Source organism: Chelon labrosus (assembly GCF_963514085.1).
Source record: "Chelon labrosus genome assembly, chromosome: 13".
NCBI classification, from domain to species: domain Eukaryota; kingdom Metazoa; phylum Chordata; class Actinopteri; order Mugiliformes; family Mugilidae; genus Chelon; species Chelon labrosus.
In genome coordinates this window covers 19201131-19227443 of record NC_140346.1, presented here as the reverse complement: position 1 = coordinate 19227443, position 26313 = coordinate 19201131, and the positions used below count along the sequence as shown (strand labels likewise).

Below are 26313 nucleotides of genomic sequence, written 5' to 3'. Positions count from 1 at the left end.
AGTAAAAGAGGAATCATTCTCTGATCGTTCAGAAAACAAGACGAGGCTCCAAGCGGTTCAGCTTTTATTTTTATTATCAGGTGATTCAAATATATAAAGGGTGAAACGGCAAGCTTCTTCAATATAAATCTGTATTTACGAAAAAAAAACGTACACGTTACAGTTCAGGCTGTTTTACATATTTACACAAACTGAGATGATTTACAATAGTTACAAGGAGAGGAAGTGAAACACGATCGGCTCGTGCTTAAGTGGCGTGGTATCAAATAGCTACTTTTCCCTGAGTGCAGACGCAAAGCCGTTCTCTCTCTCTCGAGTCCGGATGCTCACTTTGTGCAGCTCAACCGTCGTCGTTTGGGCTGGACCCACAGCATTTAGGCTTGATAGATGGTGTCGCCATCACGCTCTGACCCGGCCATTCGTTTCCTTTAGCTTGGGCAACAGTAAAAAAAAGATGACTCACGCCGGACAATCACATTAAAAGCAGAGGGCCGGGGCGGGGCGGCTCGTCTCTTCCGGCCTCGCAGTCATCGTCATCATCAGCGCAACGCAAATTCATTTCAGCAAGCTTCTAAAACATCACAGATATATAAATCTCAAGAGGAATTATTTATATGCGCGCACCTCTGGTTGGCTGGCTGGCGGGTGGGCTGGCTGTCTGTCTGGCATCGAGTGCGTGCGATATTTCAGGCCGTCCAAATCGCTGAGTGGATGGAGAGAATAGCGGCATCCGTGACACAAATGCGGGGTCTGATTCATGACGGTGACATTAACTGGTGACGAACAGCAAAGGTAGAGAACGGGTGCTTCTCCCGAACCCGCCGCATGACGCGCGACATCAAACCTCCCACGTTGTCCAATTAGTTACGACCGTTTAAAAAGTGCCTCGAGCTTCAGACGAGCACCAGTCACGTTTTTTGTTTTTTCCTCTGCTGGACACCTCCGGCTCGAATCGTGTCGCGCGGGTGCAGCTGAAACATTCACAGTGGTTTCTACGCGAAGACGCCGACAGCCCCACCCTCGTGCCTTATTATCACTTTCACAATCAACATCTTCATAGTTACATTGTTACTGGCAAAGCTCCTGATCAACACGGCCTGAGGCTCATTAGCAGAGCTGCCGTCGGTTTCACACTGTTCGGTCTACTTTGCCTCCTACAGCGGGACCGCGCTCGCTTATTACTTCGCACATCGGTCGCAAAGAATATGCTTAAAGAAAAAAAAAAATATACAAATTTCACACCAACATGCAGCCGGGCGTTGAAAGCGGTGACTTTGGCTGTGGGTGTGAAGTTTTCTAACCAGCCAGGGAATGAATCAATGTGACAGAGCCCACTGTCAAACCGTGCCACCCACACAGGGAGCGTTGTAATTAAGGGAATCTCTGCTCCTCCGCTGCGTTTGTTCTCGACTGTCTTGTTCTTTGAAACTCGGACGGTACGTCTCGACATTCAGCCGGATTGTGTTTATACCCCGCTGAAAACATCCAGAAGGCGCGCAGCTCGCATCGCGGTCCGTCAAGTCCCTGAAGACGGGTCGCCGACGCTGCTACTGAACATCATCACGACGAAGAAGAAGAAGAAGAAAAAAAAAAAAAAAAAAAGCCTTCTGCGGTCACCGGCTCATCTCGTCCCGTCACACGTTAGTCTCCAGTCCTTGCAGGCGGTCCATCCTCTGCATGTTGCGTTCAATCGTGGCCTGGCACGTGATGGGCTCGGCGCACTCCGTCAGGAACCACCCCCTCTCGCCGTCGCGCAGTCGCTCGCCTTCGTACCAACCTGTGAGGAGAAATTTGCATGAAAACCAAAAGAATGCGTTGTGTGTGTCGCTTTCACGCCATTGCCGTCCTTTTTTAATGCGGGCGGCTCTTAAATCGGGAAAATCAGTTGCTATGGTCACCGGCAAAGGCAATGACCTTTGGCTTCAAGGTAGACTTTAAACCGCATACAGAGAACGGGTCCATTATGTGAGAAAGGTAGGTAGCAGGGAAGAAGAGTGTATGAAAGTGCGAGACGGAAGGAAGCCAGTGAAACGTGACGGCGGAAAATGTGGAGAATGAAGAAAAAACGGGAGAATAAGATGTAAGACATAACGTACCGTCCTCTACAGACTGCGACACCAGCACCACATCAGCCACCTGCAGAGACAACTCATCCGGCTGCTTGGCTGTGTAAGTTCTGATCACCTCCACCTGCATGACGTCTGGACGAACACAGAGACACGTGCATCACTTAAGATGAGTTACACCGGCCTGATCAGGATATCGCTTTAATTAAGAAAAGCAATTGTTGTAGTGTGATTTAAAAAAATATATAAAAATAGTAGTTCCTACAAATAACCACAAGGTGGTGCCATAGGCTAAATTGAGAGATCAGGGAGCTTTTTCTTACAGGTGAATTGCCATTAGCGCCAACTTACTAGTTCTGTCCTGACTCTTCTTGTTGTTGACGCTCTGGCCCAGAGCACTGATCCACCGGGCGCGCTCGTTCCTAAAAGCACAACAGTGAATGTTAACGTCACAACGCGCCAAACTTGACAGCTTGAACTCAAGTTTGAGCAATTCTTTTGACTTTGTAATGCAGGTGTGGTAAACACTGCTGTTTTCTGACACGCAGTTACAAAAGACACTTATGATGGTTCTGAGATTGCCAGGCCCTCGGACTTTGTCGCGTATCAGGGACAACGCCTGAATATACTCCCGGCTTGCATGCACACAACCTTACACTCTAATGGGGTAAGTAGATAATTTTGTTGCCCAGCGAGTTTTTTTGCATTCCCGCCCCTCTTCTCTGTCCCCCGTCGCAGAGGGAACAGAGGTGTGCTCTCAGACCGGGAGAACCGAGAGGGGCGAGCACAAAGGCCGATTCTCGGGAGGGAACAGACCTGCTTTTTGCTTTCCCCCTCTCTCTTGTGTAGGTTTCATGAGAAACAAAAAGGAGGTGGGGTTGCAGGGGTCAGATTCCACGAAACCGCTATCTCTCATTTCACCTGCTCTGAAGGATTTAGAGAGGAAGGGGGGGGCGAAGGGGGTTCAGGAAATCACCCAGAAGTCGCCTCTCTCTGTGACTCAGCTCTGTCGGCCTGCGTCGCGCACAATCACGGACCGAGGAGCAGCAGTTGCGCTGCCCCCCCGCCGTCGAAAGGGGCCCCCCCAAATTAATCTCAACAGGCAGATCCCGTGACTCAGACCTCGTTAATGTGTTCCCATTGTGCAAAAGCTGTTTTGATCCTTTCTAGGACGCGAAAGGTTGTAAAATACTGGATATGAAATCACTGTAAACTTTTATAACCATGACACATCAATCTCTGTCCACAGTGCAATATTAGTGCCAGTAAAGTGCAACCTTTGGATTTAAATAATAATCCAAAGGTTGAACTTTGTCCCATAATCCAGGTGGGAAATATTTTTTTTTACATGAGATGGAGGACATTCAAGTAAATTCATAAGAAAAACAATGTTCCCTGTTCCTTTTCTGTACTAAATGTGCAAGTTCCTCAGGTTCCTCTAAGCATCTGAGCTCTGTGGGAAAGACAGCTGTTGGTTGTTGCTCTTGACAGCTGGACACGCACGCCGACAGTCGCGGATACAGTGCATGCGCGCAATCGCGACAGGTACCCTCCTCAAACTTAAACAGCTGAAATACTTCACGGATGCACAGCGCTAGCCGAGAACCACGCGCACGCACAACACAGTATGTGAGATGCGCCGCCGACTGGGAGGCATGCGCCGAAAGATTGCGAGGGAGTGTGTTTACGTGCAGGTATGTGAATTTTTTTTTATTTTTTTTGCAAACGGCAGATAGTTGCCCTCCTCAACTCTGGATGACTGCAGGCCTACGCAGGGTCGGCCTATTCGTGGTAGTAAAGCTCCCTCTGCCTTCAACCACTCATATTGAAGAGCGAGAGAACGCCAAGAGTCATAAATCCATTGTCAGGCGTTCTACTATCAGCTCTCCTCAGACCTCTTTCACGCAACCTGATAAAGAGCGACAACAGCTTCTTTCTACCTTCCCCTGAAACTGGTTTTCATCTGATTTCAGTTTCATCTCCTGACCCTTTCCTGGCAAATCTGTTTACTCCTCCCTGAATGCTATTTGGGAACAGTCCCTACTTCCCAGACAAAAACATCTCTACCCAGAGCGGGAAAGTCCCATCAACAAATTTTACATTATCACTAAAACGAGACCAGACAGTGTAAGAAAAACCATCAACAATGAGTAAGTGTGCACCAGAAGCGCAGACTCCCTTCGGCTTGGTCGGCGGCCGTTACATAATGCGTGCCGCTTTGTGTCGTAGCTGCGTATCTGCCTGTTTTTGCTGCAGACTTCTGTAGCGGCTCTGTTCCGCTAATAGAGAGGCACCATTCACCGACTCCGGACTGGACACGGCGTCAAGGTCACGGGGGAGGCACGCTAACATGAGCACGCCAAACAAAAGGATACACAGAAAAAGTAAAGGGAGATGGACCCAGACGGGGAAGAGGAGGTCCATAAACAATGCCAAAAGCGGGGGGCGGCCACACAGAGGGCCTTGTGCCATCTCCAAACCAGCTGTCTGTGAGGATTCCTAGCATATTACATCACGGCTAAGGTCGAAGATCACTCTGCTATAAGTGCCTTTCCTATTCCTTGCGCAGTAATACACCGGGTCAGATCATCAAAAAGGCCACCAGGTACACAGAGTTGAAAGCAGAAACACTGAGCGTCTCAAATATGAGAAAAAAAAAAGGCAAATTCTGAGATTTATTTTCTAAAAAAAAACTATAAAACGTAGACACGCCTTTGGTCTGAATGTGCGGAATTTCACACTGCAGCTCGAGCTGCACTTAAATTCAGCGGTGAAGTGACCGATATAGGCAAGTATGTTTTTCTCTAGCGGATGAAAGTTATTTTCCAAGCACAGTCATGCATGTCACTGGTCTAACACTCATTAACAAAGGCATCATGCACTGGGTTGCATTTTTGTGACTTCTGACTGTGACAGCAAGGGCAAATCAGCTGACCGCCCCGTCCTATCCAAATCAGAAGCATTCCCTCCTACGCCACCTCGACTACCTCGACACCTAGTTATTTTTAGCAAGTCGTACCATCTTGAAATAACGAGACTGTTTTGTTGTAGGCAAAAACAATACAACTGAATTAAACAGAGATGTAATACAACAAATGACACCCATTTCCTGTTTAACTAACTGCACGACTTAAACACTTAACTGATTGGTCAGACAGAAACAGGAAATTGAATAATTGTCATTTAATGAGTAAAAAAGTCAATATCTGAAATGATTTTCTTCTTTTTAACGTTAGTAGGGATAAAATATTAGATTAATCAATCAAAAAAATATGATTTTCTGCTGGTTTTCTGATTTGTCAAACTGTAACGGCTTAAACTGAACATTTCTTTGTGATTAAATAATGAATTTATTGGAAAACAAATAACCAACAGATCCACCAGCAATGGAAATAATAATAATAGGTTGACACTCTAGCTGACAGCGCAGCATTTGAAGATCAAAACGGGGCGAACATGTGATTTAATAGATCATAAAAAAGAAAAAAATCTGAAAGTAGTTTTATCTACAACGCAGATCCAGATTTAGCAAACGATGCTTTCTCGTCCGCTCCGCTTCATTCAAGCTCCTAGACGGACCGTCTAATGTAACAGCACTTCCATGTGTCACGTCGGGTTAGATCACTAAATCGGGATGAATGGACGGAGGAAGAGGAAGTTATTCTGTGGTCATCAAAAACAAAAGCGCAGACGCTGGCTGCTGTCTAAAAGATGAGACACGGGCCGGCGAGGAGGGACGGGGGCAGGGAGGTGGGGAGGTGTATTAGCAGGTCGGGGGAGGGGTAGCCGTGGGAAACGGCGCACTTAGCAATGGGCTGTTGCTAAGCAGCGCTTAAACAATGCCTAGTAACCACTGTAACAACGAGACAGTTGCCAGGGCACCCCCCCCCTTCACTGCCCTCGGTTCATTCAGTCCTACAGTGAGTGGAGTGCAGAGACCTCCACACACTCTCACATCACCACTCAGCCGAGGGCCCCAAACGCATGCCATCAAAGGACGGAGTCTAGGGGCTTTCCACGACTACTCACACTTTACAGAGGAGCCAGTTGGACAAGGCGTCCACATCATGTCCACATGGGTACCATCGAAAGGCTCAGCGGGCAACAGATTGCAGTGAGTCACTAATTGCCTCCTACGCAGACCAACAACGGCCACATTTAACACCGGCTGCGTTTATACGGACAATATCTCTTCAACCAGACTGAACTACGTTTACCCAAAACATCCGTCTCATTCTTGTATTTCCAGCAGATTTCATGCCTCAAAGCATCAAATTGAATTAAACTGAAAGCCCCAAATGTCTTCAGAAGGAATGATTAGAGACAGAAGCGGATTAATTTCCCCGACTTTATGGACAACATTGAATTAACTCAATTGAAGGAGATGCCCAACACGGACCGCCGTCACTGATTTCAAACCTTACAACCACCGAGGCGCTCAACAGTCTCTTTTATGAGAGTCGGCCCTCTAAATAAAGTTGTGTCAACCACAGACCAGTTCTGATTCCACGTAGGGCAAACACGCACACAAAGAAAGTATTTATACCAGCCAGAGGGAAATGAGGGGATCACGTGTTTATATGGTTATTAGCTGCTAATATCTTCCCGCTGAAGAGATCATTAAAAGGTTTTGATGCTATGCAGCAAGAAAGCAAGCTAGCTTTTAGCTTTCAGTAGCGGCAGGTGACACGTACTGTGGAAAAGTGTGACGTTTTAACAGTTTAAAAGTAGGATTTATTAGCATTAATTACAAATAATCAAAGATAACCGGATCAACTTTACGTAGTCACACTTTGACACGCTTGTCGGAAAGGCTTAACAATTACTTATATCGTAAACTATTACGCCAATAACGTCTTCATTTGTAAAATGCACGAACAACTGACTGAAGTAGCACGAATATATAATTATATCATGGGTTCTTATATGCAGCACATTTGATAAGATGGGAGTTTGGGCATTTTTCCAGATAGCTCAAAACTATTAATCCATTTTAATTATCATATATATATATTATTACAACGGCTGCACATTAATTTCCTGCATATCGATTAACCGACCAGCTTTTCCAGTTCGTCCCTTACGCAACCGTACGTGCACCGAGCCGCTGTAATGAGGTTGGCGCGTTGCTGCAAGGCTTCTGTTTAATTATCATCGACTGAAGCCCTTCCAATGTTTTCATCTGCGACTGTTTCATGAAGTGAAATTGAAAGGTTTATGGACTCAGTCTCAACACCTGCAGTGGCAAAGACGACACTCTGGAGAAATTTGGCTAACCTAAGAAAAACACTAGAAAAAGGCTTTAAATAAGACTTTATAAGGCAGCATTGTGCACGGTGGATATGTCCATGTACACAAAACACTGCCTACAACGGAAAACCGCAAGCCTCGGCGCTGAGCATTTAGAGGAAGGTTCTCTAAGTACGCAGGAATGAAGCGGAACAGGCCCCGTGCATATGAAAACACTCCTTAACAAAGCCCTGAAACCACAGCAAATGATTACAGTTAAAACCCAAGCGCGCGCGCGTGCGCCTTAGTGTGCGTGCGCGCGCGTCTGCAATGCAAATCCCAACACTGGCTAGAACAAACAAACCCCTGTATGAAGCCAAATATAGGGCAGATCCCCTTTTTGTTTGCTCTGGTTATATAATATGAACACTCTCGCTTTTCGCTCTGTTTGCCGTACGAAGAGTTATGGAGGCAAAACGAGAGATGAACTTTAGCGAGCGCGCCGTAGCTGCCCAGATGACTGTGCAGGTCTGACGCGTGAGTAATCGTTTACGCCGCACGTGAAACTAATTTCAGCTACAGCCAGCAGACTTTAAAAAAAAACTCCTTAGAACAGATGCCCGGACTAGAAGAAGGTCAACAAAACCACTATCTGGTACAACGAGCCATTTTGCTGTCAACTGTATAACGGAGGACTAGACTTCATTTCCTAGGTCACATGAACAACAACAGCGGGGCTTGGGCTTGAGAATAGACGTAACAAAATATCCCTGTGACTTGTAATGGCGCAAAAAGACTCGGAAATAAGAGCTGTAGATGGGGGAAGGATTTTCTTACTTCAAGGTAAAAGGCATGGAGCACATAAAGGAAATAGAAGAGAAGAGAAATCTGACGTAGAGTGAGTTTTTTTTTTCTCTCTCACAGAATATGAAGACATTAAAACATGGTCATAATGTTATGCCGGATCTGTGTATGTAAAAACATGCAGTATTAACGTCATGTCAGGTGCAAAAATTAGTCACCATTGCCTCATGAATCTGTAACCGAAATGCAAGTCAAACAACAACGACAGCGCAATTAAGACGGACAAAGGTTGCAAATACAACAGCACTCACAGCAGCTCCGTCCCGAGGATCATGTGCACCTTTCCCCCGGAGTGGTTGCTACGGAAATTCAGCCGGAAGAGGTGGTTGGCGCCAGGTTGCCGGGAGCTCAGCATGCCGGCGGTGCTTCTGACGGGCGACAGGGTGAGGTCCTCGGGCTGACTGGGACCCACCCAGATCTGATCCCTCAGAGCGTAGTCAATCACCGTGTAGCTCTCCTCGCTGCCAAAGAGACAAAGACAAGACAGATAGAAATGCTTATGTATTCAAGAGAGCTGCTCGTCTTTCAGCGGCCTTCATTCAGCCGAGATCTGGACGGATATGTTTAGCGTTGCGACTGAGGTTTTGCTGATGGAGATCTTCATCTGCGTGTCCTTTTCTTCGGCTTTAGGACGGAAGCTGCGAGATAATGAGATTCCCTTTCCCTTGTTCATCCATTAACAAAAGCCACATGAAAATTCGGTGTACACAATGCGTCACATGCGCAAACAGAGTCGTACAGTCCTCTGCATCATGCCTAGGTACGCAGACTTCAGTGGAAAAACTGAGGGGAACTGAATTTGACAGTCAAAGTCACTCAGAAACACTATTCCTCAGAAAGAGGAAAAAGATTTCAGTATTGTTCTCTTTGCTGACCCCTGTGGCAATAAGTGGTAACTGCAGGTGTGTGTTTTTAACCTTGTAACAAAAAAACGAGTTGCCTGTGACTAGCGGCTGGTGGTTTTGAGTGGAAAAGTCACCAAAGACGTACCTTTCCGAAGATGGAAGATCCACTATTGACATTAAAATCCTCTATGCTGCCACTTTAAAGTAAGAATTTCATTGCTCAGCGTAACCTTTCCTGTGTATCTGACAATAAACTTCTTGAATCTTGAATATTTGGTATTCAGACATGAACTAGATGCTTCCATTGTGCACTTTTTTTCCAAATATTACTATAATTTCATAGAAGTTTTATCCTTATTTTAATTTTTCCGAATGTTCCTGAAGTAGTTTCCTGGTCCTCAGCTCCTATGTAGAGTGCGCAGGTAATCAAATGTGACATTATGTCTCAGATTCTGTGCCAGTCTAGAGTCCAAACATGCAGCTTTCTACATATCCTTGCAATAAATCAGCTACCCCCTGGTTTCTGTACCGCGTGCCTACAGTTCCCATGAGCGTGACATGACCCAGTTCCTGGCAGTACGCGGCAGAAACATCTGGAGCTGATTGCGAAAAATGGTACCGCTAACCTGCAGATAACGCGTGTGTGTGTGTGTTTTCATAGCGCTCTCGGGAACAGGAGCTTGAGCACCAGCTCTCATGTGTTTTATCAACCTGAGACTGACACAGCAGTTCAAGCTAATAAGCTACTGAACAGCGACCGGCTTATTATAAGGCCAGCATGTGCGTTAGAGCACGGATCCATGCTGTACACACACACACACACAGCAGGGGCGAAGGTGGCACGGGAACAGTGTATCCGTCCACGTCTTACTGTCTCTCTTTCTCTTACACACTCTGGACCCCGGGGTCACGACTGGTGGGAGGGTCCAGTCATGCATGGGAGGCTCTCAACAAGGTTCAACTGTTACCCATGAGCCTCTTATTGCCCACCAAACCATGAGGTCAGAATGTGATGCCCACAAGCAATTAAGACTTAGAAAAGGAAAACAAACAAGGGAAGTGAATAGGAAAAGCGAGCACGGCCTGGAGGAGATAGAAAATGCAATAACAGTTAAGTGTAACTGTTACCACAGGCCAAAGGAACAGTTCTGCTTTCCTTCAGCGCTACAGCATGAAGCTGTGAAGCCAGAAACCAGTTAGTCTAGCTTAGCAAAACTACCACGGCTCTAGTGGAAAACCACAAATTGTCTATTGTTTGTTTTTTGGACACCCCTAAGCAAACACGACACACCGATCAAGCATAACATTAAAACCACTGACAGGAGAAGTTAATAACATTGGCCATCATGTGACAATTCAGTGTTCTGCTGGGAAACTTTTGGACCTGGCGTTTATCCGTGTGGATGTGGTGCAGCAGCCATCCCCAGCAGGATGCAGCCTGACACGGACACACAAAAATGGCTTAGGAACAACTCTTGAAGAACAGCACAAGGTGTTGACCTGATCTCAAAACTCACTAGATCCCAAACTGATCAAGTATTTGTGGGATGGTCCACAGAGGCTAATGCCCTCAACCCATAGGACCCCACTAACAACATTCTGTTCCCAGACACCACAGGACGCCCTCAGGAGAGACCTACACAGTATTAGGAAGGTGGTCATAATGTTATGCCCGATCGGCGTATAACATGTTAACTAGTGAGCTTCAGGTGTGTTGTCAGGCCGGTTTAAAAGCCCGAAAAGTTAGCTGTCTTGAACCGTTTTAATGGATATTTAAGAGGTTTTCATTCCATTTGGTCTCTTAAAATAGGAATTAATACCATTAATATAGCCACCCCGCATGTCAGCTCCTATGTTTGACTTCCACCTAAATTGGGAAAGTAATATCCTGTGAGATTAACTGTTATTTTACATATTTTTTTTAGAAGCATTACTGTGAGATTAGGTAATTTACTGACTAATTAATTCCTAATGTTCGATGTGAGGACAGGAAAGGTGTGACTCTAGTCGGCTGACCGCTGCCTCCTTTGCATCAAACAGCAGCCCTACAGGTAAAATGCCTGGAATGCCATTTACATGACACAGAGGAACGGGATGGGTGGGGACACATGTTTGCGGGGTGAGTTTTCTCCCGTGTGCGGGTGAGCGGATCGACCGACTATTGCTAAACAGCGGAGGAATGAAGGTAGGAAATAGCTGTGGTATCCGGTGATGAAACGTGGAAGAGGGGCAATAAAGCCTGAGCTAATCCGAAGCGGAAACCCCACGCAGCGGGAGCTTTGGCAGGAGCGAACGTGTTTGCGGGTATGAAAATCACCGCGCTGACAGAGATGGCCGAGATAGCTGGCACCCACTGCGCGTTATCGCGACCGAGGCGAATCCTCAAAGAGACGTCGAGATGGGAGCCCGGTGTTTAATGCTAAGTGTTGAAACTTGGCAGAGTCGAAGAAACAGAGCAGAAAGTGATGGGATCAGAGACAAGAGGCAGGCACTCACATACTTCCAGTCTGTGATTGTAGGATAGGCGAAAAAAAAAATAAAAAGAAAGACGGAAAGAGAGAGAAAAAAAGGTCACGACAACTGAAAAGAACGGGGAAAAAAAACTGAGAAAAAAGCAAAAGGGGGAGAAAGATGAAAACCTCAACAATAATGAATGTTTAGATGATGCCCGGCGCTCACACAGGAAAAAGGGGGGGGGAAGTGAGGATGAGAGAGGAGCCAGCTGGTGCGTTATATAAGTGTTCCTGCGAGCCAGAGTGCAGCCGATCAACACTTTCCTGGTGCGTGACAGTACCCCTGTCTGACACAGGGTGGGTTTCCAACAGACAGTCCAAGAATGGATCCAGTCTGAGGAGTTACTTAATGAGGTGGCACCGCACAAAACAATCCCGACTATATAAACTCACACAGTCCGAGGTTTCGATCTTTCGAGCATCGATACATATTCCTAGCTCCTAAACGATCGCAGCGAGCTTTAACCGCTTTGGACTGCGCCGATGATTATTTTCTCAGCTAATCAAGTGGCCCGTGGTTTAATAGAGCTCAGGAAAAGAGAGAAATAAATGTCCATTCCAGCTTCCCGAGCAGTTTTCCCAACGGTGAAATAAAAGTCTTCAAATGTCCTGTTTAGCAACACTAAAAAAAAAAAAAGCTGGAGATATTCATTTTGGAATAATATGAAACAGGCATGAGAAGGTCAAAGGTACGTTTTTTTTTCTCTCTACTGTGTAAGTGCTGTGGCTTTAACCTTTTCACCCCTCCCTTCTGGTTTTGATAGTACTCCTAGAAATGGAAGCTTGTGAGAACGAGATGAGAATAAGCCGAGAGGGTTCAGGCTCGCAGCGTTATTGCATCTCGGTGTAGCTGTTTGGGAGCCGCCCGCGCGGTCCAAGACATAATGGAAGAGAGGGAGCCGTTATACCATTACGTCCAGGACACTTTGCGACGCGGCGGTGCCTGGCCGGGCCTTGTGCAACTGCTGTGTTATTGTTTTGATAACTGCAAATGGGAGTGCAGAGTAGTAGCGTGCCACGGCGGGGCTTCGGCCCTCCCCACAGCACAAACCAATATTATAACAGCTTCTCCCGTTAAAGCGTCCTGCACGCAGACTCAAAAACACACACACATACGCTCCAATTCCGGAGCACTCCCTTTTCCCCAAATCCGACTTCCCAAATCCGACTTCCAAACACCAGGCCTGACACCACACACTGCTGGAGTCTGCGGTGCCAGGTCAGATTCCCAGAAAAATATCACATGGAATGTTCTCTTTCTTTTTCCTTTTTTTTGTAATGATTCGTTGGAATTCTGCAAGTGGCGGGACAATCAGTTCCAGACACAGACGGGGAGATGGACGGGAAGGATTTTTTATTTTTTTTTTCGGGCAAAAACAGACACGAATGCAGCCACACACGCAAACGAAAACCACATCTTTTCAAGGAAGTCCTCTTTATGGCTCGTTTGATGCTTTTTTTTTTTTTTTTTTTTTTTTTTTTTGCTTAAAACTGGAGGAAACGGGGGATGAGGAAAGCAGACTCGCTGACAGGGCTGACAATGAGCAGGTCTTACTAGCTTCAGGTGATTCATGGCAGCGGGGCATGTTGAAACCACTACCACTATTCACAAACAACAATCTCGTATTCGCAGAGTGCCAAGTCGCCGCAGGTTCAGATGACTACACCTGTTCAGCTCAATAAACACACCCACCAAGAACTGTTACAGCATTAACGATTGTAAAGAGATATCGATCTCTCCTAACCTTTTAAAAAATTCCCCCTCAGCGCTCCTGATAGACTCCTCACTGTGACTGAAGCAGTTGTTTTGTCTTTCCTGCGTTTAAGTTTCGCTTTATTTACAGCACGGGCAAAAATACCTGTCGGACAGGCGTATTTCCCAGGACAAGTTCAAACACAGGGGTGAAGAAGACAAAATTAAGTCCCCGAGAGCTCTAGGCCTCCTGTGATTCACAAACTCACACACAGAAAACCAGAGGATCATGGTTACGTTTTCACCTTCAACAAGTTACAACAGGTGAGTTGTGTCTCACTCACGTCAGCCGGATCTGGCTGCATGCACAGCCCGAGCGTTTTCTGTCACCCAGCCTGAACTCACCTCTTCTTCCTGGTGACGATGAGGACGTCGTTGAACAAGAAGAAGTAGACCTGCTGCCGCGACGTCCGCTTGAGGAAGATGCCATTATCCTCCGTAAATGCGGTCAGCTCCCCTCGCTTTACCATCCACCTGGAGGATGAGACCAGGGGGAAAGGCTGGGGGAGGAAAAGAGAGATAACCACGATGAGCGGGAGAGGAGAAACCGAACCGAATGCAAAAATGTCTGCAACGCTGGGTGGTGGCTGTCAGGCAATGCTAAATCACGGTTTGCAGAAGAGCACGTGTGAACAGCTGGCTATGCAGAAAGAGAATATGCCGCATATGTGAATCCCAAACAGCTTTTTCCCCACACTTGAACCTGCCAAGCCCTGTGTGCATTGTATATGTAGATGGTCGCCAACTGTGACTGGTGTCTGCATGTGTGCACATGTCAGCGCAGGGCTGCATAACTACAGGTTTCACAGATGTAATACAAGGAAATTAAAAAAAAAAAAAAAAAAAAAAAACAGCTTTAAGGAATCCCCTTTGCTTCTTTGCTGGGAGTAAGATGAAGAGAAGAGCAACACATAAGTTATCTGAAGCTATAGCTAATAGACATTTAGCTTAGCTTGATATAAAGACCATAGTTCTACGCAGAAATCTGCAAAATCCACTTGATGTTTCCATATTGCCAGCTGGTCTGACTATTTATGGATAGCACAGTGACTCAAAAAAAAGGTAGATTTCTGCTTCTGCTGCGCTAGATCTACTCCGTAGGTATGCAGTAGTCTACGCTGTAGCCTCACATGCACCTTCCCAAAAATGTGACTACACGCTGCGGTGATGCACACCATCTGGCTCCTACATACCATCCACTCCGACGTTTTATCTCTGTTGTGCATCAAGCGCAATTACAGAACGATGCAGCATGCCAGCGCAGAAATGGAAATTCTCGAGCCAAAGATCCATTGCAAAACTACAGGTTCATGGGTTCGAATCCACGCGGCCGACTGGAGCCCTTCTGTGTGGAGTTTGCATGTTCTGCGTGGGTTCTCTCCGGGTACTTGGCTTCCTCCCACCCGTGTCCAAAGACATGCTTGTTATGCTAACTGGTGATTCTAAATTGGCTGTAGGTGTGAGTGTGCTTGTCTGTCTCTCTGTGTTAGTCCTGCGATAGGGTGCACCCTGCCTCGTGCCCAATGACAGCTGGGATAGGCTCCAGTCCCCCCCATGACCCTCCAGAGGACAAGTAGTTATATCATATCACTCTACTTCCTGCACTTACCTTCAAAGATAACACTGATTCCTTCACTTTCTCTTCCATCTTTCATTAAAGGAACCGGGGGGACAAGAAGCCGAAGCTCCATGAGACGTCCCCCCCCTCACCCTATAGCCTCACTCCCTAGGTTCCTCCACATCTGAAAACCATCATCCCTTCTATACATTCAACCCCTCTCTTCCCTTCCCTTCAACCTCTTTCAACCATCGGGTCATATCTACTAACAAACCTTCTTGCATCGATTACGTCGTGATCTTCGTTAGTGAAAGGACACATGTAGAGAGTAGCCTCAATCTTCTCATCAGACATTTGGCAAGAAGCATATTTCACCATACCTTGATCTTGAACTCCAGCTGAGAGTTGATGGTGTACATCATTTCTGTCCTCTCCATGGTGCGAGCGCCTTCATTACACTTTCTTACAACCTGGGCACACACAGTCACAATGTATCAATTAATCACAACGTACTGTACACATTTATGCTAAGAGCATGGGTATAGATATGCTGGAAATTTGCTGACTCATAATTATGAGATTAAAAGAACTGGACATTGTCCAAAGTCATAAACTCCAGTGTTTAAATGTACATGTTGCAAACATTCAAACGGCCACTGACCTTGCTGACCGCCTGTAAAGCTTTCTTGCACTCTTCATACTGTGCCGAGTCTTTAGGCGTCTTCTGGCAAATTGTCTGCAAACACAGAGGCACAGCACAGCACGCACATGTTAGATGTACACGGATTCAAGCACAGCAACCCACGACATGTCGTTGCACTCGTGTACACCGCACTCTATCAGCAGCAGAGGGTAAAGTATCGAAGCTGTGGGAATAAATGAACTGAAACCAAACTTTCTCAGGATCCAGAAGCCTCCGAGTGTACGAGCATAAACCCCCAGAGTCCCAAGAGAGGGACACTGACGGAAGGCAGGCGAGATGGGGGATAAAGGGAGAAGAAGGGAGGAGGAAGAGAGGGAGGCGCAGCAGTGGAGATGGAATAAAAGGAAACATGAAAGCAAATATGATGAAAAAAAACACTAGAAGGGGGGAAGAGGAGTTAAATCAGTGAAGATTATTAAGGAATGACGTAAGGTCATACAAACATTCTTGAGGTTAGAACACACCCTGCGTAGACTTAGTTAGGGCAGTATGAATAAACAAACTGTTGCATAAGAGACAAAGTGTTCCAACTCCACGGCTACTGAACGTATTTAGTTCACTCACATCCATGAGGAGGGGTAGGCGAGTGATCCTCTGCATGGGCAGGATGAGGAAAGAGATCATGGGGAGGTTCCTGCAGTCAGGGTGGCCCTCTATCCTAGTCAGCACCTCCTTGAAAGCTGGATTCTTGGACCTGCACGGGAGGAAGGAGGCAGAATACGGTGCGAGAGGCAGAAGTGAGCTGGAGGAAGCATGTTGGATCACATCCATGACACGATAAGAACATCTAATAGCGTGCGTTTGCTCGGCCACTCACACCAGCCTCTGCAGGGTCCTCTGCTGGTAGACCTCATTGGAGCAATATGTGATGTAAGGGTCAAAGCTGGCCTGAGCGTGCCTGGAAACGATGTCGCTGATGTTGTCGATCACTATATTCTCATGGTGTCTGTCCTCCAGGTCCTTGAAGAACCTAAACACAGAGGCCGGCGATGAAGGAATATTATGACAAGGGATTTACAGCACACCATGCAAGGCAACAGCTGGAGCGAGGAGCATCAAACCATGAGTCATGCCCCACTCGGGGAAATATAGGATACAACGACGGATACAAAGTCAGGAAGGCGGGAAGCGCGGCCAACACTTCGCTTCTGAAAACCCGATCACAAAAGAGGAACTCCCCCCGCCACTTAAAATAGACGTAGCCTACCATTAAACATAACACAGAGGCTTTTCCTCTTCCTGAGCACCACCAGATGGCCAGTTTAACGGCACGCCACGGGTCCAACTTCAAGAGGAGGAGTGTTATGCATGAGCGGACCAAGGTGACAAACAGGAAACTGTTGCACGGACACAGGACGCTGACCTTGACCGGCTGGAACAGGTTTGAGCTCATCCACAAAAGACCTATGGAGCCCCTACATAGTCACATCCCTACCTACTCTACACAAACACACACACTAAGGAGCTTTGACTATCTATAGGAAACGATGTCTGTTGTGACCATGTAGCCTTGTGTCCATGCTTGACCCAGCACTGTGAACTATACCCTTTCTAATGAAGGCATGACATACTAGATAACAAAAAAAAAAACACAACACATTAACAGGTCAAGGCTGCACAAATTCTGTCTGCACTACCTCCTGAGGCAAAACCTATTGACCTTAACGATGGCATGCTGTCATGAGGAAAGGGGTCAAGGTAGGGGAGATCAATCAGGGTGATGGGGGGGGGGGGAAGGAAAAAACACAAAAGTAGGTCACTGACCAAGAATTATAAATGAAAGTGAAAGAGCTCTACTGGCACGTCCTGAGGAATAAAACATTTATCAGCCTTCAGGGATCTGCACCCTGTCACGGCGCGCCTCGGAAGAGAAACCGTAAGTATGATTTAGTGCATGGAGTCAACGTCATCTCCACATGAATTACAATAAGAGGCACACCTGCACATGAAGTATTCACATTTCCTCTAACTATTGCACACAGACTAATACAAGAACTCACAGAACCTGTTCCTAGTAAAAACACCTTGTTTAACTAGCGCTTCCAGCCATGTTGTGTCTTAGGACTTGTCAGTGCATATGAGTGGGGAGGGTACAGTTTTCCTGTGTGGCCTTTGCATAGGAATGGGAAAGGGGAGTGAGATGGGCTACAGCATGTCTAAAAACAGGATGAAACAGGATATCTTTCCAGATAACAGACAAATCAGTTATATTTGTAGACGGTGTACTTAATAAATGATTTTTTTGTCCCATGGAAACCCTTGAGCAAATGTCACAAACACAGCAGCGCGAGAAAGGCGCCGAACGCTCTACACGTGTGCACACATTTTCACCAAATAAAGTCGGTAAATGGTCTTAAAAACACTTTACGCACTCGCACTTTCAGTCCCGGGGGAACTAACACCCTCGGCAACAGGGAAAGGAAAGCTTAACCTCATTTCATGCCTAAAGATTTATTAACCCACGCTTTGCTGGGAGCCCTTGGATTACGGCTGAGACTTTAAAATTAAGGCCCAGTGTCAAGATATTCAAAACAGTCACTGGTTTTGATTTGACAATGCTTTTGAATGTCCCAGTTGTGTTCGACAGGGTTCAAATACTGTAGGTCTTGAACAAAATTTGGGCTAAACTAAGGGTTAAGTGAAGCGCACAGCCCCTAAAGAACGACTTTTGGACTTTCTCCATTGTAAGCAAAGAAGAACAATGGACTGCTTTGATCTGACGATATTAATAAAACTGAATTACGAGCCCATTATCAGAAGGAACTCTGATCTCATGGAAAAGCACCTGGGGAAATGATGTCACTTTACAGAAAGAACACTTGGGGCAAAAAAATTCCCCCCTGTCAATCATTTGCAGTCAGGTCTAGGGCAGTAGTAGCTGAGGCAGCACAGATTTCATCAGGCTCAGCTTTCAGGGGCCTCTAATGCACGAGCTGTTCCATCAGTTTATAGGATCCTTTAGAAGTTCACGGCTACCCTGGCCAGGAATGTCATTACACAGCGCACTGTAAAAATCATGACTGACGGGTAAACTCGGGAGGCTCATAGAAGCAAATTTGGAAAATTGAACCTTTCACCTGTTAAAAAAAGAAACACCCAGTCTGTGCTTGCGTGCTTGAAGGTAATGCAGAATGTACATGGGAGCGATACAACACTTCAGTGTTCGTGTTGGCTTGACAACCAGAATCACGCCTTTCGTTCTTTGTTGTGTCACTCACTTCTTCCCAGACTCTGTTTTCTGTCTGTCAACATGTGACCACACACACACACAAGTTCCCAGCACTGCCCGAAGACAATCCCTTCCACGCTGAGAACGGCTCTGACTACAATGCAAGAATCGCTGAGTGACTGGTACAGGCATACCGTGGAAAAATATTCAGAGACACACCTCGCGTGGAACGTTTGGATTCACTCGATTACATTCAAATGAGACACACACTTATCCAGCTCATTACTCATAAACCGCACACGCTGACACGCCGAGCGATGCCCGCAAACAATAAGCAGCAACCAACGCAACTAATCCCCCCCCCTGACAATTATAAAGCAAACGACAAGGCAGAACTTACTTTTGGCTGGCCTCGCAGACGTCTGCGATGTTGGAGAAGAGGTGGTGGCGCTCGGTCTTGGTCATGGCCTCGCTGAGCTCCGTGGAGTTCTTGAACATGCGGATGAGGATCTCCAGGCTGTGGAGGTACGAGTGCTCCGACGAGATCAGCTCAAAAATGGCCTGGGAAGGGAACGCAACGGGGAAGTCACGCGAAAGAAAAAACATTTTGAATGTTTACTTTCCCCCGCCTTGGTGTTGATTTACTAAAAGCGCCCATCATTAACAAGTGGCGTACCAGTCAGCTTCCATTATATTTGGAATGTCTCTGAACACAACATTACTCATGAATTAGACTTGGGTTTGTGTCCTCCCTCCTTCGCATTGCAATAATAGCCCATGATGCAAGAGTAAAATATGGTTCCTACCTCTTGTCTTTTGCGTTCCTCTTGAGTCATCTGGTCAGACAGGCCACTTTTCTTTACCTACAAAGAAAAGACAAAAAAAAAAAAGTCATAAAAGACTTTAAACACAGGGAATACAGAGAATACAGAGTCACACTTGTTTGACGAGGTCTTTTTTTCCCTCCCCTCTTTGCATTTATAGCAGGGGTGAGGGCTGCCCCTGTGTTTTTTTTTTTGTCTGGCTGTTGCCCCCACACACAAAGGAGGACGCACTTTGCATACCACAGTGAATGGGGAGCCGATGAAGTTGATGTAGAAACGGGAAAAGAAACATCCCCGCCGAATAAAGAGGCACAGGGCGAGGGGAGGGAAGGGGGAAATTTGTTGTGGCCACAAAAACGCCGTAGGTACAGGCGATTCTTACGCTCGCTTTCAAAGTGCAATTTGGCAGAAAAGCATGTGGCTGGCAGGTTTCGGTCCACAGATATTTAAATAAGACTGAAACAAAGCGATGTTTTGGAATGGGCCGGGTGTGGAGGGCTGTTGAATTAATCAGGCTGTGGCTTTCTTCGACTGAATGTAAGGCCAGCTGAGTCGAAAGCATGCGTTCTCCTGCTTCTCATGTTTCACCAAATACAGCGCAACCAATACGACCTTGGGCAAGTCCACAATTCCGCTGTACCGCCTCAGACAAGCAGTCTTTATTCCTCGCGTCCACTAGTTTCTCTTTCTGCTCAGGTATAAAGTGACGAGGAAGTGATACCACCGCCGGTCAGGCAGTATCACTTCTGCAGGGGTATCTACACCACACTCTACTGCAAACACTGAGAGCAAACAAAGTTGCGGCGGATCAAACATCGCTTGCAGGTCTCTGGTTTGATTCCTTTCACATGCACGGTTGTAAGTGTTACTCTTACTTTCTCTTCTGTCAAATCTACCTTCCAAAGGCTTCTGTTGCTATGTACTTGAAAGGTTTTAGTGCGCTAGCAACAACGCAGTCTGCCGTGCAAACTGAACTTGACCCTGTTTCGCACTTTCACAGGGTGTGCCTCGAACATAATCAATTGGGTATCATCAGTTTTTCTTTGTGGCTTGAATTTGTTTCCTCGTTTCACGCCGAACACAACCTCCGCGTGACGAGAGGAGGTGGCTCAAAAGTGCTCGGAGTCAGTTCCGAGGAAATGTTACATTTCTGGGATGCGATGTTCCATCCAGCCGTGAATAACAAGGTGCCCGCAAAGAAGGAGGGAGGAGCTGCGTGCCAGGAGACGTGCTGATAAGGCGCATGAGGACAACTTGTGCATCTGGTTCTAGGCCTCGCTGGAAATTTCCTGCCACACCACGACAACGACAAAATCATGTCAGCGTTTACTTCAAAGTCTGAAAGGGTGGCTATCGATTCCTCGGCGTTACATCATGTGCCGTCTGGCCGAACACATTTGCACAGATGGACACAAACAAATCCACAGCTGTAAGGCAGATGTGATGGAAAAGGAGGCTTATTTTAGAAGAGGCCTGGTATGGCCTGACTGTGCTCAGTTCACCTCTCTGTCTTGCTGACAGAAAGACATTCCTGATCGTCTTCTCCAGTTTCAATCTAATTCCCCATTAATTAGAGTCTCTCTGTGTGTATAAACAACAATTTCTGAACCAGTCCTAACTGCCTCAACCTCTGCCGTGACCTGGTTTTGCTCCCGAACACTTTCCAGTGCTCAACAAGTAAACAAACAGATGGCAATGCCTTAGTAGAAAACTAAATTAGCCGAGTCCCGTCCAATATATTCCTCCGTCCTTCAGTTCCACTCCTTAACTATATTATGTAATGCACAGCTACCACATGTCTCCCTAGCGGCAACATTTTAAGCATATTTGCAGTATGACGAGTACGCAGAGTTTGCCAACACTTTGGCATTAAGCCCGGCAGCGCTCCCAAGACTTCCTGTGGGTCTGGCTGAGCGTCTGCCTCCCAGCCTGCCCGAGTCCTAGAAGAACTGCTCCTGTACTCCATGATAAACAGAGCGCGGGCCAGAGGAGAGCAGAAGTGGTGGGAGGATGGGTACGGACTGTGGCCAAACTGGATATGACAGCATTCTTCAGAGCACTGGCATTCCAAGACTGCACAGCAGCCGCAACACTCAGCTTTCTGTCTTCGCTCAGGATGTAGAGAGTAAGAAGGAAGCTACGAGAGGAAGAATGTAAGCAAGCACGACTCTATGTATGTCTGCGTGAGTGTTATTGTGTCTAACCACGCTGAGCTGGCTCCAGGAGGTACGTATGGGTCGGTACTGCACCACGATGCCGGCATCGGGTTTGGGTCGTCTGGCATCGGCGTCCTCGTCCGAATCGTTATGCAAGGCCTTCTCCTGGTAGTTCTGGTACAGCTCCTCCTCTGAAACACATTTTGTTTGACAGATATTGTGAAAAAAAAAAGGAACAGTCTGCGAAAGAGTGGGGCAGAACAGATGGCGGTTTCTCACCTTCGCTGTCAAAGGTCCGCTGACTGGTCAAAAGTCTCTTCTTATCTGGACTCTGAAAAACAAAACAGAGCATCAGTGCAGTGGCAAACTCTGAAAGGCACACACAGACTTTAAATGAAATCCACTCGTGCACCTCTGCCACCTGTCCGTGACCCGCTTGCGCCCTCTCTGAAGACCTCCCTCATTGACCCCCGTCTAATTACAGATCCACTGTGTATTTAAGCGTGCAAGTGAGGGCGCAGTGTCACATTACGTCATTGTCTTTAAACAAGCGCATTGATTGTTTCCTTGTAAGGCCTCGTCCTAAGTCCTGTTGCTGCTGCTAAGTTTGCTCCACAATACTCTGCCTGTGTCGTAATTTAACAATTTGGACTTTCAGCCCGCTAATACTGGAAATCCACGGCTTTGGGAATGATCATATATAATCCTGGTAAAAATGAAATGCACTGTTAACTGCAGAGTTTTGCAATTGCAATTTTAAAACTGGTTCGGTAGAGCCAAATTAATATATCCCTTCCTTTTAAATGAGTGTCTCACGAAAAAGCAGTGAATTTAAAGCTTTTCTTCCCAACCAACCAGTACCTGTTTTGGACAAACAGTTTTACCCACCTTGTGTTTCCCATTGAGTTTAGGCTTTTCCGTTCCAGGGCTTGCAGGCTTTGAAATCCTGGGGCTGGCCGTTTTGGGTGTCCCGGGGCTCTTAGGCTTGGCAGTTCTAGGGCTAGCAGTGCCAGAACCTGTTGGGCTAACCGGTGAAGCCGGACCGTCAATTTCTGATCCTTTGACGACGGGCCGGCCCAACAGTTGAGCCTTGAGATCTGACGATGGCGTCTCCATGCCTACTCCGCTCACAACTGCCCTCCTATAGGACGTACTCCTCAAGCCTCTCCTTAGTGTCCCCGGGCTCTCACTTTCCCCGTCTGCCCCCTCGCCGCGGCCCCCTCCTGTAGAAAAGTAGGCCCCTGTTTCCACCATGCTGAGGGTTTTCAACGCCCTCTTTGACTGATCCAAGCCCAGCAGTCCTGCCAAGCCTTGGCTTTGCGTTCCAGCGGGAGGTGCCTTGCACAGCCGAATATCAGACGCTAAGCCCTTGGGAATAAGCTGCTGGGTGCCCACTTTCATGGCAGCGGGGCTGTGGGTGCTGAGAACAATGGAATGAGAAGGAGAGGCAGATGGGGAAAGTGACGGCGAGGGTGAGGTGGACATGGAGGAAGACGAAGAGGCATGTCTGGGGTCCTGTGAGGATGCAGGCGAGGGTGGCTGAGACTGTCGGAGTGGTACCTGCCCCCTGTCCACCGGCGATGGGGAGCGCGGGGTCGGGGGGTCTGAGGAGGTCAAGGAAGAGAGCGAGGGGATGCTGGAGGTGGAGCTGTGGGAGGGAGTGAGGGTACGACGGCTTGGAGGAGAGGAGCTGGACGTTGAAGAAAGGGAGGAGAGTTCATAGTGGTTGTTGTTAGGTGTATGCGGAGACTGAACAGGAGAGGAAGAGTTAGGAGGAAAAGCTTCAGGAGAAGGTGAATCCGTCCCAAAAGAAATCTGGTCTCTCTGTGAGTTCAAACTGGACTGACTGGACATGCGTGTCTGGGGATCCTCGAAATGCTTTTCAGGCCACACCGTCTCTCCATTAGTCGCTTTTATCCTGTCTCCATTACACACCCTATTGTCCAGCGAAGCGGATCTGTTATCATCAGATCTAAACTTGGACAGAGCGAAGCGTCCGTTGGAGAACTGCCCGATGCTGATGCTTCGAACAACTCGGGACTTCTTTGAGGGCTTGTTCAGGATGTGCTTTAGCACCACGGTGTTTGTGTCAGCCCGCGAGGGCGCGACCAACAGCCTCTCAGAAGGCTGGCTCAAGGTGAAGGAGCCTTTGCTGTCCTCCACAGGAAAGTCCGTGGTCGAGACCCCATTTAAGTGATAGCTCAGGGGTCGCGGTTTGGATTTGCCCAACTCCTGGGAGCTTTTGCTGTTGTCCGTGCGTCGTCTCCACAAAGGCATGATGTTGTTGTTGGACAAATCTACATCATTACCAATATCCATGGCTTTATTGAATCTTCTTCACTATCTGTGTCCAAAACCGCAGGTCACAGGGGAAACACTGCAGGCCCTGAGAGAACTTATCTCACCCCTAAAGATAAACAAAAGAGAGGAAAGACAGTCAGTATCTCGATGCCCTGTCCAAATTCCCTCAGTTTACTCATTAACAAGGATCCAATATAGACGCTGGCAACTAAACTTTAAGAAACACCCACCAGGGAAACTGGTGGTGAACTGAAGGGAAGCCAGAGAAGACAGCTGAGGGTTCTTTTGTATATGTTCACTGCGGTGAAATGCCCCAATTACAAGCACAAAGCAGGCAAGATATTGTTAGCTGAGCGCAATTACTGTAATTTTAAAGGAAACAATGGCACAGAGCAACAGAGAGACCAAGTTTATTTATTTTTTTATCTCTTTGTATCTCAACTCAAGTTGGTTCTGTTTGTGTGCTTCGCTACAAAAAAATAAATAAAAAATCTGTAAATAAACATAAGGTTTTCTGATTAACGGGTAGAAGAAAGTTCTCAGCAGGTTAATTCTTGGATACAAACTTACCCCTAATCGGTCGATCCGCTGCGGAATGCGATCATTGTACCTGCGCCGTCTGGAAAACAACCCTCTCTGGGAGGAATGGCGACAACTGGCGATCCCCCAGCATTGTATCGAAACCAAGTGTTTGTGGAAGCGGAGCTCGGAGTTACTGATCGACTGGAAACTCGTGCGCGCAGCGGAGGACGCGTCTGAAGCGGCGCTGAGTGCGCAGAGGAGTTTCTACCACTCCAGAGCGGAGAGGAGGGGAGGGAGTGACAGAGAGAAGCTGGGCAGAGGGAGAGAGAGAGAAGGGGAGGGAGAGGGAGAGGGAGAGGTAGAGAGACGAAAACACTCCCAAGTTCACAGGAACTTAAATCCGGTGGATTTCAGGTGACATTTTGGTGACAACAAATACCACATCTGACATTAAAACAAAGTTATTCACTTGTATAATGGATAATAGTTTAATCTACCAAAAAGCCCAACTTCATACAGATTGGATTTATTAGAAAAAGAAAAACATCTACTTTTTCTGGGTCCTTTCTTTGCCTGGTAAAACTCTAATTCTCTCGTCTGCCTGCGTAAAAGTTTCTCAAGGTACTTGAGGCATCTAGGAGAACTAGTTCTTGTGCAGTTAGGCAACTCGGCTTAACTCCATGAACTCAAAGCTCTATGGGGGCACTACCACCTGTAAACTATTTGTTCTACTTGTCGACGAATATAGTTTTGTTTTGTTTTGTTTTGTTTTGTTTGCAACTCTTTCTATACATTTGGACAGAGCAGATTATGGTACTGACATCAAACTGGCAAAATCTATCTATCTAAGTACTGACCCAGTCGTTACATTACATTACAGTTATTTATTTGTTAATTTTTATTTATTACTTTTATTTTCGTTTTAACTGGGGCAGATTTTTTTGCACACACCTGAGCCAACGTCAATACAATACAATCAAGTGGGCTGTTAAAGTCGCTCGTGTTTGTGACCGTTGCTGTCGTGCGCCATCGTGTGGTCGGTGGTGCAAATTGCAACGGCCACACGCAGCCGCGATGGACGCTGATAAACAGTGATTAAAATCGCATCAGCTGGTTGTTGTGTAATGCCTGTCAGCGCGTTACTAGTAGGCCTAAGAGCTGCTGGAAAGTACAACATGTAAAACAAAACATGTTGTTTGCTGGAAATGGAGTTGAATGGGAGGGGGGGGGGGGTCTCTATATAGAGTGTAAATATATGATCTTGGAGGATTTATTGTTTTTCATTCCCGTTCCAATGTTGTGCAACGCGTGTCTATGGTTAACTCGTGCATCAGTGCATTTTTTTCCCCTTGCGCAACTCTGGGTGTGTGACATAAGTGTTTTCTAATTAAAATAAACTCAACGATCCGCTTTAAGTTCCAGCAACTTAAGTCACAGATTGACTGCTCACACGAAAACTCCCAAACTGATGCCAGCCATTTCAGTGGAGCTAACTGGGGCCTTGCTGTAAATGCGCCTGTACTATTTGGAGCAACGTGTGTGTGTGCTGTGGCCCGTTCAGCTCGTCAGTACTTCCCATATTTCACCGCTAGGGGGCGCGATTGTGTTTGCTATTCGGCACACCTCATTTGAAACTGATGAGACTCGGAGGAGGCTTTGGGAAGTCTGTCATCACTCTCCAGATTTGGCAGCCTATTATGTGTAACCTGAGTGCAAATTGTTTCTAGCCCACGCTCTCTGTGGTTCCCGGGCCAGTGGCAGATCAAGGGCCGTCTCTATTATTTCCATCTCTGAATCTTCATTAACAGAA

The 26313-nt window shown here is 46.9% G+C and overlaps 1 protein-coding gene across 1 annotated transcript; it reads right to left on the bottom strand.

Moving 5' to 3' along the window:
- Positions 1–53: 53 nt before the first annotated feature.
- On the bottom strand, positions 54–24721 carry LOC311498061 (rho guanine nucleotide exchange factor 26-like). The gene is made up of 15 exons (XM_084558500.1): positions 24552–24721; positions 22569–24087; positions 21960–22011; positions 21729–21871; positions 19507–19563; positions 19101–19261; positions 16349–16501; positions 16096–16225; positions 15490–15564; positions 15209–15298; positions 13616–13770; positions 8411–8620; positions 2418–2488; positions 2097–2201; positions 54–1777 (listed from the first exon to the last, which is right to left on the bottom strand). Exons 2-15 carry the CDS (start codon positions 23997–23999, stop codon positions 1635–1637), a joined length of 2976 nt encoding a protein of 991 aa, XP_084414626.1. The 5' UTR covers positions 24000–24087; positions 24552–24721; the 3' UTR covers positions 54–1634.
- Positions 24722–26313: the final 1592 nt, after the last annotated feature.